Below are 14560 nucleotides of genomic sequence, written 5' to 3'. Positions count from 1 at the left end.
AATAAGGGATCAAAATAATGGCATATAATCAATAAGAAAAAAATGAATTTTCTACTTCTAGTCTTCGTTTTGATGGGTCCAAATATGACATAATTTGGTATTGAAGAGCAAAAATGGTTTTGAGATAGAAGTATATATTTTTGTTGACTAGATTTTTTTAATCAAACTTGTCAAATAGCATATTAAATTCCTTAATTTTGAAAAAGGGAACGTTAATGTTAATATAGCTTTTATCCAAGCTAAGTACTCTTTTTCACATGTATAGATGATGGGCATATATGAAGATGAAATTCTAACAGATTTTTCTATGATAAAAGATGGCCTTGAATAATAAGGGCATGACATGTTTTTTATAAGGGCATTGCTACCTCTTTTCATTGGATTTTTCTATTTGCTTCTTTCAAGCATAAATTTTCATAAAATGTATATTTGTAAAAGAAGATGAATCATTTTCCCTTGGAAAAAATGGAAAATAGAGAAGAGTTGTTCCATCACCATCGCTTACCCAAAAACAAGACTGAAGCCATCCTTAAGTTGGATCAAATCTCAGACTGTTGGAGCCTTCCAAAGGGTTCAACCCATTTTCTTTTCTCTCCAAGACTCCTTCCTGAATTATTTTTTTTCCTTTTACATAATAGGAAAGACAACAACTGAAGAAAGCTTGAAAGAAAATGCATGCTCATCATGTAACTAGATGATATTTTATGCATTATCTCTGGTAAGAGAGCTTCAATATCCCTTCTTTCCCTCACCCCCAGCCCCCACAACACCCAAAAAAAAAAAAAAAAGCTTGATTATCAGACCATGGTCATAGATGGAAAATTAATTTGGTACCGGGTGAATCCCAGACCAAAATGGGGATTTAAAAAGATAAGAAAAAGGAAAGCAGTTATGTGGAAGAGATTGGTTGCATGGCATATACATGTGGATAGGAAAACTAGCCAAAGGAGATTAAGAAGGTTGATACTCCATGGCCATGATCAGTTTCTCCATGAGCAACTCTTCCCTCCACCTTCTGTTGACCTTGGCTATGAACTCCTCAATCCTCCTTTCCAAATCACTGTCTTCTTCCAGCTTGTTACCATTTTCATCTTCTTCTTTGTGTCCATCCTCTCCATGGTTATGATTTTCTCTATCAACATCACTGCTAGCACCATCTTCCACATCACCATGGATATCTTTCTCCTCCACTTTCGCTTCCTTCACTCCACCAAGAGAAGCCAGACAGGCACTAGGGCTTTCAATGAGGATCGCAGCAATAATCAAGTTCAAGATTAAAAACACAAACACTGAACTAGAATTCATCTTTTCCATTAAATCATATGAAAAGCTGTGAAGATTATGATGCTGAGAGGCCGAAACCAACAAGAAAAATGTGCAACTGATCAAAACAGTAGCCACACATAGAAGAAGACACACAAGTGAAGATAACCCAGATGGCTTCATATTCTCCTACATACACAGCAAAGAGGTTGGTGGGTGTCTGATGTTTTTGCTCCTCATGCAGAGAGGGAAAAGGGTTGGTACGAGGCAGTTTCTGAGAGAGAGCCGAGAGGGTTCCTTACTGGAATGACAGTACTCATGGGGTTCATTCACCAGCCCGCTTTCGTATGTGAGGGAGTTAACTAAAAGCTTCTAAACATATTTAAATCTCACGCCGAACTGGTACTTGTGGTGCAAGGAAGTTTCTCAGCATGATGGTAAGCTTCTCTTTTTGTCAAGAACAAACAAATTAGGATGATGCACCTCAGCTCTAGAGGAAGTAAATACCCACTTTACTGCTATGGCCTATGTGTACATGGTGCAATTCTGGTTTTTGACCATATGCTAAAGTAATCAGTGGTATGTTCTCCTTGGAGACCTGCTTAGTCTGGGAAATTTGGATTTGGACGGTAATGTAGATGAAAATTTTGTAGTTTTTACCCTTGCTTTGGCTGTCATTTCCTTCCTGGGTAAATGTTGGGGAAATTCCAAAGACAGTGAAATGTGAAGAAAATGGCTGTTTAATATTTGGGCACAATTTTCACATTTTTAGCAAGTTCAAAATATAATTGGTTTTAACACTCTTTCCATTTATTTGCTTACATTGATATTTATTTCTCCCCTGATCTCACGGAATATTGAAATAAAATGCAATCATTTTAAGAACATTTTTTAAAATATGATAATTCTAAAAAGTCTATAACACTTTTCTCAGACATTAATTAAAATTCAATTTCAAAAACAATTTTCCATTGAAAAATAGTTTTTAAAATACCATATTTTTAAAAACATTTTTCTAAATTCCTACATTTTGTAACTTACAAAAGAGAAAGGATAGACATGAATGAAGCGAGCCTTGTGCTAGGTAAGCTTGAGAACTACATTGCAAGAAAACTTCAGCAATCTAGCTTTGCCTAAGCGCATTCCATTTGGTGTCATCAAAATTGGTACGTTTACAGAACAGGCAGCAACCCTTCCCAACATCAAAAGTCAACATTTTTCAAGTATGCTTAATTTATTTAGTGTGATAGAACAAGAATTTTAGAATGGTTTTGGCTGGCAATGATGATATTAATAATAGTTTTGGAGTACTTGAGGAGATTGCTAAGCAGTGGAGCCAAAGAGAAAATTTGAAAATGTTAGAAACATAAATCACAATACATCACTCAGACGGTAAAACTCCATGAGAGAATAGTACATCGAAATACTCCAAATGAAAAAGGAAAAAAAAAGAAGGAAAAAAGGACCGAAGATCGGCGTAAGCCTACCGAATCAGCCAACTAATTTTCAGGGGAAAAAAAAGGTCCTACCTGGAAAAGAAGGGGAAAACCGTGGTTGAAAAACAACATGCCAGTGCTAATAAAGAGCCAATGAAGTTTACAGATAATTCAAACAAGTGGGAAGTGAGATTAAAGGTGGACTTTGGTTGCCAATGTGGTCAGTGACAAACCTCATATTGCACAATCAGGTGAGCCCCTCTCTAGCTTAACCTCCAGGCAAAGATACATTAATGTCAGTTGCCTTATTCCTTGAATCTGATGGCAATGGAGACCAGTTGTCTCCACGGAATGAAGTGGAGGATGAGAGATTTGGTTTTGGGGTAGCTGAAGGGCGCTGCCCATGTCCACCAAAGGGCTCCTCCATCTCTAAACTAGAAATAGGAACTGCTGCAGTTGGTCTGGCAGCTGATATAGGTTCAATTTTCTGTTTCTTGGGTTTCTGCTCATGCTGGTTCCCTGTTAGAAAGCTGCCCACCACAACCTAATTTTACCACAACAAAAAAAAAAGGAATAAATATAAGAACTCATGTTTCCTCATATATCAAAATAAACCAATCCATAAAGCTCCCTTGCAACCACTATTGGGTCCGGCTCATATTCTTCTAAAGATAGAAAATTTTTGCACTTATCATGAACAGAACTTGTATTTACAATTGGGGCGTTTTCCTTGTGGTAAAAGAAACTACCATTTTGGTATCTCTTGTATGACAAGGGCATAAAAGTTCTATTCTAACCACAGCTATCTCATGGGTGATTAACAATGCCTTTTCGGCTTTTGTGAAAGAGGTGCCACAAACAATTTGGTGATCAGACTGAAGTTTGTGCTTATTATTCTCATATGAAGAATAGTTGATTTTCTCGGTACCCATATAGGATCACTGAACCATGTGAATTATAAGAGTAATTATCTTATTTTTAATCATTGTTAGGATCAAAGCATTAGCTATCTCATCTGAAAAGCAACTGGCCACAAGTGAGGTCAAGCTACACCTATCCACACTCATGCTCAACCATTCCAAGAAGGCTCACATAATCATCTCTGGCCTTAGATACTCAATCCAGGGTCTATCTGTGGCCTTAGTTCAAGGTTACACCTATCCACACTCATCCCAAGGCTTAACAATTCCAAGGCTCACATAATCATCTCTGGCCTTAGATACTCGACCCAGGGTCATTTTTTTTCCCTGAATCTCAGTTTCAATGGCCCTTGCAGGCTTATTAAAAACAACAGTAACAACCAAAAAAAAAAAAAAACAGAAAAAAGAAAAAAAAGAAAGAAAGAAAGAAATAAAAGAGAGAAGGGTCGTACTTGCACAGGACTGGCAGCTACTAACAGACCAGCGACACCTCCCCCTACAACACGCCCATCTGGACTTGCTAGAGAAACGCTCATCCCACCAGATCTGCTCCTTGTTCCTCCACTATCGCTAGGCATGAATGATCCTGACAAGGAGAGTATCTCAAAGCGACCCTGCAAAAGAACATGGGGAAGAGTTAGAATTGCAGTAAATGATTTACAGCAGAAGCTAAATAGAAAGACAAATGGTAACCTAATACCACAAGGCCTTCATTTTAAGCACCATCACATCCCAACACAATCAATTAAACATTTTATCCATTTAAGGATCAAAGAAACTTTGCTGGTAATATCAACATGTTCAACAAAGACCAAGTTGCATCCTAAAAACTGTAATATGGTTCAAGTAGAGAGGGTTGCAACAACAATGGGAAAGGCTGGAAGGCCTAAAAGAATGGGTATCAAGTCAGCAAGAAAGCTGGAGGGCAAATGATAGAACATGAACCTAGATAGAATAATGTCAATGTCAAGGATTTATGTAGCTGATCTCTAGTGCTTCATCCCTCATGCATTCCAATCAATCGGTCCATCAGGCAAATGCTTGTGACTTCTTTATGCTATCAAAAACTTAGTCCATCACACAAATGCTTAGAGTATTCAATCTTTCATTGATTATCACCATCCACGTCTATCAGGGTAACTCAAGCCACCATTCACTACTATCAGGGTAACTTGAGTATAACTAGTTGTTTAAGAGTCCAATATTCACTGGATCATAACTGATATATAAAGGTTTTGGAAAATTAGAACATAGGGTATTCTCCCTCTTTCCACACACCAATCAATGATCTGAAAAGCCTCTCTGTGGATCACAGCTGGTCTAGAAAGCTATTTAAAAATTAAGAAACATGGTGTATCCTTCCTTTATCTCCATACTCATCAATCAATGATTTGGATGACCAAGTATGAATGTCTACTAGAGAATCCTTAATATAAAAATGAGACCTCAAAAAACTTATCTACCATGAGACAATAAGGATATTAAACGAGGTAGGGGGGTTTTGAAGTTTAAACTGCATTCCTTGGCCCAGCCTTCCCTTGGGACCAGATATTCTGTCAAATCATAAAGCCAAATCATTTTTCACCACTTCAAACTGCATTAATAAGGATATTAACTGATGTAGAAGGGTTTTGGAGTTTAAACTGCAATCCTTGGCCCAGCCTTCCCTTGGGACCAGATATTCTGTCAAATCATAAAGCCAAGTCATTTTTCACCACTTCAAACTGCATTCCTTGGCCTTCCCTTATCTAGTGAACCATTGGACCCCTTAAAGGTGCAAACATTGGTCTCTGTCACAAATAACCATATTGTCACCATTTACTACAAGTCATTGTGCACTTCCTTTGACCATATCTCCAACCTTTCATCTATTGCACCTCATTCAACTTTAAAAAAAAAATCTTCTGCCAACTTAGCTCACTGTGAATCAAAACCTTTCTTCTTTTCCCAGTAACTATATAAAAATTTCAAGATTAACATTAATTTCCAGAATGAGGTTTTACAAAAATAAGAATCTGATCACATATGCAAAGAGATTCCACCCTAAATCTTTGTTTTTTCATTTTTTTTTTTTAAAAAAAAAAAGGAAAAGGAAAGGCACCTTCATCCTCTGATTTGCCAAGTGGTAAGTATAGTTCAATTCATTTTCTTATGATTATTGCAAACAAAATCTAGAACACACTTAAGAAATTCAATATGCATAATCTATTAGCTCTACAGAGATGATTCAAGCAACACTACAGCCCCCGGACCACAAAGACTTTCTCTAAATAAACTACCCTTATTGCATATTTCAACAAAGAAACTCCATAGCAACATTCAATTTGGGAAAGCCCATAATACAGACAAAAAGATACCATGATCCAAACATGACACCACAGCATTTCAAAAAGCAGCTATCAAAGGAGAACCAAAAAACAGTAACTCCCAATTCATCATGGAGTTCTTCAATCTAATGGCCCATTGTCCAATATTTTATTTTTTGGCTGTTCTGGAGAAAAAACCAAGGAACTTAGGCTTCCCAACAATATTTCATGTACTTACGCATTCCACCCATCTAACATCCAAACAAAGTGGGAATGTACTGCATCTTATAAAAGCAGAGATAACAAATGTCGATTCATTAGAAATTTCATCAAAATTCTGATGGAAATCTCCATAACAGATATTTTATAGAAAAATCCTGAAATAAGTGAAAAACATCCACACCCCAAGCTACGGATAAAACATCCAAAATTCTTCATAAATGGCATTAACTACAACTAAAGCAAAAGAATAATCATATTTCACAAGAGGAAAGACACAACCAGTACCTCATATGTCAAGGTGCCCCCTGAAGAATCAGGCTGACGAAGTGTGACACTAGAAATCACTCCATTTGCAGAGAGAATGCATATTGCTCGAGGCCCTTGTTGAGAAAATGATATAATCTTCATGGTAACGTCCTAAACAACAAAAGGAAAACCACCAGAGCAGTAACATCAACCTAAAACCATTCTTAAATTGAAGTTATAATGAAGAAGGTACTAAGGATACAGCTTTTTGTTTATTTATTATTTATTAGGTAAATATGTCTTGAAACGCTTTTTATATTTGATCCTCTTTAGCCATGTAATTGATTCATGTAAAATAAGAAATTCAAGTCCACCTAAATTGAACCTTATATTTACAAATTTTCCATGCAGAAGCTGTAGCAAAAAGAAATTATTAACATGTACCTGGTTAGCGTTTCATTTTAAAGCCTTCAATCTACTTAAAAGTATATATAAACATTCAACCAAGATTGCACCCCTGGTTGAAGCTTCATTGCATAAGTTGCAGTTTCCTTTATTGTTGGAGCATTTCAAGATCCCATGAGAAAAGAAACTCAACTAATATACTGAGATTCAGGATTAGGAACATGAAGAAAAGTTTTAAACTCTACTTTTCTACCCAACAAAGACATTACATCATGATCCTGTTTCTCCTCTACTACAATCAATTCCCCAGTTTGGTTTTTAGAAAAATCAGAAAATGTTGGTGAAACACCATATTTTACTGTTTTCTCTTCCATGTTTCGATAGACATAATTTCCATAAAACATATAAAATTCAGGCCAATCAAAACAAATATAATAATATTTTGTTATCAAGATATTGTGAAGATTGAAAACTATGAGAAGATGAACCCAAAACATTGTGAAACCACATCAAAAGGCAGGTTCTGACATAATTCAACTAAAAAACGTCTTGTGGTTAACATTTACCTCGCCAGAATTAACGGTGATGATATGAGGTGTGAAATTAGCACCAACAGAGCATGCAACCCATTCACCTACAACCAGAATTTTTAGAAGATTAGTGACTAGTAGATCAGACCACCTGAATTCTGACACTGCAATAAATTTCTAAGTTTACAAACTTAACATTGTAAATGTATCATGCAATCAAAAAATAAGAGGCTCCTTCTGAATTCTGACAGTGCAATAGATTTCCAAATTTTAAAACTTAAGAAAAACATAAATGTATCATAAACTAAAATAATATGAGACTAGGGAATCATCAGAATTTCATATGCTTGCACTAGAAAGCTATCATATTGTATGTGCAATGACTGATTGAACAGCTTGGATTTTCACCCATCAAATTTCAAGACATGAAACAACTGCCATATCATATGTAACTGTATATACATCATGAATCCGGTTTATGATATTCCAGAGATTCTGAGATAGAACTTCCAAATTCCCTTAGTTGTCTATTATTCATTAAGACCAACAAAATCTGTGGGCTATTTTTGCACCCATGGATGAATTAGTCAAGTGAATTCACAATATAACCAAGTTTTCTTTTTCTTTTGATAGGAAAAAATAAAATTACCAACAGTGCCTAAACAGAATAGGGTGCACCAAAGTGCATCGGTAGTATATAAAGGTGTCAAATAGACAAATAGCTGGAGGGATTAACAAAAAAAAACATTTCTCACATAAAACATGTGATATAACCACATTGGTTTTATATTTATGCACACTTTACACACACCAGAGCTAGAAATGTCTGCACATATTTCCATGTGTTCAACATGGCCAAAAAGGGGACAAAAACTAGAAATAGAAGTGTCCTTAGTACTAGGTTGCAAGAAATCTCCCAATTTGGGCCCGCTCCGACTGCTGAAAAGGGGTGCAGCGGGGGGTCCAGCTTCATTACTTGCTAATTTGAGGAGTCATATAAATAGTGTACAATCATCATCTGAGCTAGGAAAAGAAAATAATAACAATATTTTAAACAAAACCTTTAATAAAACAATACAGAATAATTTTAAAACTGGTAAAATTGTAAACGAACAATGAAACCATTAGTCAATTTTCCTTTGAAAATCACAACAACCAGAATATCATATCAATTTTTGTGGTCAATTTAAAAACATGACCAATGAAAAAAAGCTATATTTTTAATAAAAATAACAAAGAAGGTGATTCTCCTCAGTCCCACTTTGATATGTTGTTTGATTCAAACCAGTTGCAATTGATGCATAAATCCAGCACATCAATAATGGTCAGGTCAAGGTCTTGGTGAACTAAAAGATCAAACAGATGAAAAAGTGGACTTTATGAAATGAAAAAGGAAAGTTGTAGTTCTGTATCACATATCATCAAGATTACTTCACCATAAGGTACTGGTGCTGGCTGCAGTGAGAATCTTTGTACGTTTTCAAACCGACACTCATATACAATCACACACCACTATATGTAGGTGTAGCACCTTGCTTATCACTCATTATGTTATAAGTTATAACTAATTAACAAAGTACTGTAAACTCCATATATTATATTTCTGCTTCTTACAGAGGAATATATCTTATAGATCCCTCGAGGGAAAAAAATCTTATGCAGTATCTCTAAAACCATCAGACCTATAAACACAAAAACAACATTTGCAACAGCAGGTGTGCTGTTTCTGATATGAGTGTTATGCAAAATGACTACCAAATCCATCCCGATGATAAAAGTGGCAAAAAACTAGAAGGACAAAACCATAAGTCCAGATGTTCAGCAAGAAAATAAAGGTAACATACTTATCCCCACTTGATAGAAGGAGTCACATTCAATAAGACACAAGATATCATTAACTTCAGATAACTATAGTCACATCGCACGAACCAACAACAATACATCCAATCGGGAATAAGTCTGCAGCAAAACATGGGAAAAACAACCTCTGCAAGTTGAAGGAAAGATCTTAAATCTAGATTTCTTTACCATCACTTACAGACTTTACCCAAAGGTCACCTTCCACAATTTTCATCCTCTCCTATTCTTGTTATTTTCTTTGGGAAAAAGGTCAGAACTGCCAAATCAGTCATAAGAGAAAGATTCCATCATTCACACACCAACTCGCAACTCCCACCATCCTTTCAGAATTACCATTTACATCAAGATCTCAATAGGGCATCTAAGAAAAGGTCCCACGTCTACCCCCAACAAGTATATCCCAGAAACCCATTTCGACCCACCTAAATTCAAACCTTATTAGAGTACTTCCACTACAAAATCGCATCAAACAACAACCAATTGCCACAAACATCAAATATAAACATGAAAATTTTGACTATAACAGCAATATCACATTTGAAATGATATATGCAGTGTAGAACTGTTACCTAAATTCTCCAGCTCCATCTTACTTTTGCTCGCTGAACCCACCGGCCGTATTTTTCCACGCTTCTCCACTGAGAAGTCGATCACCGGCGGTCCAGGAGCCGAAGAAGATATCGGCTTTGGTGACAGAGCCATCGTCACCGTCCCGTCTGGTCCGTATTTCCTTGGTCTACCCCTCTTCTTCTTAGCCGGCATCATCGCTACCGCTGCCGCCGGCACGGGCGCCGGCGCCGGCGCCGGAGCAGGTTGAGGCACGGCCACTGCAGGTGTCACCGCCGGCGATGATCCGGCCACTGGACTAGGATTTTCTGTCCGAGCTGCCACATGGTATTCCGACGGAGCATCTGATCCTACCACTGTAACTGCCCCACCACCAGCACCACTTGCACCCTCTCTTCCTTCCATGCATGAACCCTAAAAATTTCCGCTTCTCATCAAAAACCCATTCCTTTCCTCACAACCCAGACACCCAAAAGCCTCCCTCCCAAAAAGAATTTAATTAATTAAATCCAAAAACACACTCAAAAGCCCACTTCAGCTCCAAAACCCAGACAAAAAAAAACTAGCTAAAAAATTTTAAAACCTAAATTCCACAGCTAGAGAAGCTTTCTCAAGTGTTCAAAGATTGCAAACGAACAGCTTTTACAGAAAAAATACAATCTTCAGAACTGAAAATTTTTTTTTTCGAAAAAAAAAAAAATCTACTATAGAGAGCAAAGTTGAGCAGAAACAGAGCTTTGATGGCGTTGAAATTATTTTCTGGAAACACTCTGATTTTTTTTTCTTTTTTCCAAAAAAAAAAATATACAAAGAATTTGAAGAGGCAGATTGAATTTTTTTGTTGGTGGGTTAAATTGCAAGGAAAATGATCAGATAATATGGAAAACTTCTTTTGTTGTTGAGCTAATTGGCCTCTAACTTTCCTAAGAGTGTCCGAATATGAGATTAAAAATAAAATAAAAATATTAAATATTAGGTATTGTAAAATATTTTATTTTTTTCCATTAATTTTTTATGGAGCAATCGATAAAATATATGTTTTGGTTAAGAAAATGGTTGGAGTCCGGTGAAGAAAATATAAATTAATTGGAATTGAGTAAAGTGAAATTAGGTTGCCAGTGCATGAAGGCATTGTCCAAAAAGAAAAAGAAATAAATAAATAAATATTTATATATTATAAAATTGAAAAAAAGGGCCCAAGTGCCCAGACAACCATTATTGGTTAGGGAACTTAAATAAATAAATAATCTTTAAAAAATTTTAAAAAAAAAAGAAAAAGAAAAAAAAAGAGAGGTTCTATTCGCAGTCCCTCTTTTTTCTCTCTTCCACTTCTTAAATAATTTATTTATATTTTTTAATTCAATGTTCCTTGTGCAAAACGGTGTCGTTTGCCTTCATTAAGAATGGTTAATATTAATCCAATTGAAAGTAAATTAAAATTAATGCATAAATCACACGAGTCAGTCAATGATGGATTGTCTTGTTGTAACGGGCATGGCATCCATTGAAGACTGGTCAATGACCTCATCTGCAAATTAGAGCATTGGAGGGAAAGTACAATTTTTTTTTTGGAGGGTTCATTGTCTCATACAGGAGCACCTTGTGATCTTAGATCCAAAATATAAGAATTTTGAAATTTTTAGAATAAAACCAATTTTTTGAATTCATTCTCGGAAATTAGAATAAAAGTATACTAAATGGGAAAAATTAATGTTTCCATTGCCTCCATCTCTTTCATCATTATTAATAAAAACAAAACAAAAAAAAGTATTTGAAAAATTCCTAACATTTTGATTAAATATATCCGACCGTTCCTTATTAGTTTAAAATTTTATTAAATAATTTTTTTATCGTTTCAATTTATTATTTTTGTTCAAAAAATTACTCTCATAAATTATTTTTAAATAGAACCTTTATTTTATTTTTCATTCGTTCGTTGTCGTTCTTAAATAACATATTAGAAATCCAAATTTAAAAAAAAAAAATATTTATGTCAACCCAAAACGCACTCTTATAAAAAAATTTAATTTTCCTTTGCATACCACCATGATTGATCTCTATTGTCTTTCACATTTTAATATACAAAGTGCCTCCTTAGGTTACTGGAACCCTTCATTTAAGAATTATAATATTAAGGTGAAATTATTATTATAATTATTGCTATTTTCTTTATTGCATAGTATGGAGGGCTGGGAACTTTAGATCTGGACAAAGCAACTAGTCAACAATGCAAGATGCCTCATTTATTGTAATAAAATAATTAAAAAATATATATATGAATACTTCATCACTAGTGGAAAATTACAATGATGGTTTTTAAAATTATTTAAAAAAATTAAAAAAATAATTTTATTCTTCCAAGTTGTTTATATTATTATTATTTAAAAAAAAGGAAAAAAGGAGGGAGAGAATGGAGTGATGACGCTTTAATTTCAACTTCCAAGAAGGCAACAAAACTATATATTTAAGGGTGTAGGGACCCCAAGCATTGACCAAGTGAATGCAACCAAATACAAAGGCCCAAGTATAATATTCACAGGAATAAAGGCATCTTTGTAAAACTATATTTAGACAAGTTACCAATAATTAATAAATAAATTTTAAAAAGGGCCAAGTTTTAGATAAGAACAAACCAATTTTATATATTATTTATTTTTTTATTATTAAAATAATTGTGACAAGGTGGGTATGCATTAGCTCCACCAAACTTATTTATATTTTTCTTTTTATTTAATTAATTATTTTTTGAGGAGTATATTAGCATATATGCATATGGTATAGGTTCCCATTTTTGTTTTTCTCTCCTTGGTCCAATTCAACTTGAGTTAAACTTCTACATGTAAATCCATGGAGAGAAAAACATTGGGAATGGGAAATTGAAATGAGTAAAATTAGCTTCTTGGTGTAGCCTCCTATACCTAAGTAATAAAAAATTGGTAGATGTTCTAATTATTTTCTTATTTATATATATATATTTTAAAATAAAAAATAATTTTATTATTTTTTTAGAAAAAAAAAATAGCTATGTTTACTTTGTGGTTTCCACAAATATTTGGGAAGAAAAAAAAAAAAAAAAAAAAGGAAAAAATGAAGAGCAGCCTCTCCATACAAAGAAGTGTGGGCTGAGCTTGGAAAGGGTAATGATCAGTGGAGAGCTTGAGAGCTGGAAGCCCGTTATAGGCTCAAAAGCTTGACAGTGGATTGAAGGGTGGAGGTTAGGTATGCATTCACTTTGACGAATGGTAGAAAACAAAACATTTTTCAAAATTATTTTCGAAAAATAAAAAAGGTGGAAGTGGAAGACTATTGGGATTGAGTTATGAGAAAAATGATAAAGAAAGGGGAAATGTGGGGATGGGTTGAAGTAAGAGAGGGAAATGTGAAGAGAGGTGGCCAATCATGGTGGCACACGTTGCTAATGATTGCCCTGTTGGGTGCATCATCATCATCATCCCAATCTAGCTACGTGGCCCCACTTTTAACCGCCACGCAAGGCTTTTTTATCTTTTCCTTTTCTTTTTTCTTTTTTCTTTTTCTTTTTCTTTTTCTTCTTTTTTTTTTTAATTCCTTTTTTTTGAATCTTCTTTTTGGGTGGCGCTCATTTGCAGTAGCTTTCTGACCACGTGACTGCACTATGAGTATGAGCCGCCCCAATGGGGCTTGAGCTTGGGCTTGGCCCTGGGAATCCGAACAACTGAACTGTGAGTGTTCTCAAGCCCATGGATTGACGCTGTTCATCCTGGCTTGGGCTTAGGCTTGGCCCTGGGAATCCGAATAACTGAACTGTTAGTGTTCTCAAGCCCATGGATTGACGCTGTTCATCCTGGCCTCTTAGGCATGGTTTGAGTTTTTCGAATGAATGGGCCTAACCCATTGTCTCCTGAAAACCATGGATTTGTGCTTTTTGCAGGGTGAGCCGTTGCAAGCAAAATTGAGGAGTGTGCATGGTTTGAACTTTTCGAATGAATGGGCCTAACCCATTGTCTCCTGAAAACCATGGATTTGTGCTTTTTGCAGGGTGAGCCCATGCAAGTAAAATTGAGGAGTGCAAGAGCTTTAAAACGATGAGATGATTTTGAATCAAATAATTTTTAAATTTTTTTAAAAAATAAAGAGTATTTATGCATTATGTAAATCTTATACCCTGTTTGAATGGATTTTTGAAAATCCAAAAACTCTTTTTAAACTCAATAAAAAGTTGTATATCGGTATGATTAATTTTATTCAAAGAGTTTAATATGAAATTCAAGAAAACATTACTTCATTTTGGTCAAGCAAAATTTTTTTTTCTTGTCTAATAAAACTTTTATAATACCAATATTATCCTTTAAAAATTATGACTTCGGCTTTAATTTCAATTTCGTGTTGAAACTTAAAAAAAAATTGTCCCAAAATGAGCCCTTAATGCCTTGTTTCAATCATTGCAAGTTTGCTACTCTCACAATATAAATCTCCAAGTGGTGAAGCATTGATGCATCTAATAGTGAAAGGATGTAGCTAAAATGGTATAATCTGATAATTTTTTTAGCAAAATAAAGGGTTTTAAACAGACAGGTGTTCCTCCAAAAGCCCACCAACCTGGTAAGCACTTCTCAGGCAAAAGAAGCCCAGCTTATACCCCAAATAGGTTTGTTGGTGGTGGCCTGCTTAGCGGCCTGCCTAGCCCAAAAAAGCAAAAGGGGGAACTTGCGGTGAGGGAACCTTTCACAGACCCAAATCCAATAAGAAAAATATCAGCCTCCAAGGCTAAGCCACAACCCAGAAAGCAATAGTAAGGGCCAAGGGGTCTTCTTCAGACAAATTGG

At 35.3% G+C, this 14560-nt stretch overlaps 1 protein-coding gene across 1 annotated transcript; it reads right to left on the bottom strand.

The window, feature by feature from the left end:
• Positions 1-2619: 2619 nt before the first annotated feature.
• LOC100244375 (AT-hook motif nuclear-localized protein 1) lies at positions 2620-10772 on the bottom strand. Its single transcript, XM_002274720.5, has 5 exons — positions 9758-10772; positions 7365-7432; positions 6433-6564; positions 4072-4233; positions 2620-3243 (listed from the first exon to the last, which is right to left on the bottom strand). The coding sequence occupies exons 1-5, from the start codon at positions 10158-10160 to the stop codon at positions 2968-2970; spliced, it is 1041 nt and encodes a 346-aa protein (XP_002274756.1). The 5' UTR covers positions 10161-10772; the 3' UTR covers positions 2620-2967.
• Positions 10773-14560: the final 3788 nt, after the last annotated feature.

Source organism: Vitis vinifera, chromosome 2 (assembly GCF_030704535.1).
Source record: "Vitis vinifera cultivar Pinot Noir 40024 chromosome 2, ASM3070453v1".
Taxonomy (NCBI): domain Eukaryota; kingdom Viridiplantae; phylum Streptophyta; class Magnoliopsida; order Vitales; family Vitaceae; genus Vitis; species Vitis vinifera.
This window is presented reverse-complemented; position numbering and strand designations above follow the sequence as displayed.

Bases quoted from the DNA above. Each gene is read 5' to 3' on its own strand.
- LOC100244375 (XM_002274720.5), bottom strand. From the start codon at position 10,160: ATGGAAGGAAGAGAGGGTGCAAGTGGTGCTGGTGGTGGGGCAGTTACA. The intron at 7,433-9,757 runs GTAACAGTTCTA...TTCTGGTTGTAG, and splicing joins GATGGAGCTGGAGAATTTAG to GTGAATGGGTTGCATGCTCT. The intron at 3,244-4,071 runs GTACGACCCTTC...TGGTAAAATTAG, and splicing joins TAGCTGCCAGTCCTGTGCAA to GTTGTGGTGGGCAGCTTTCT.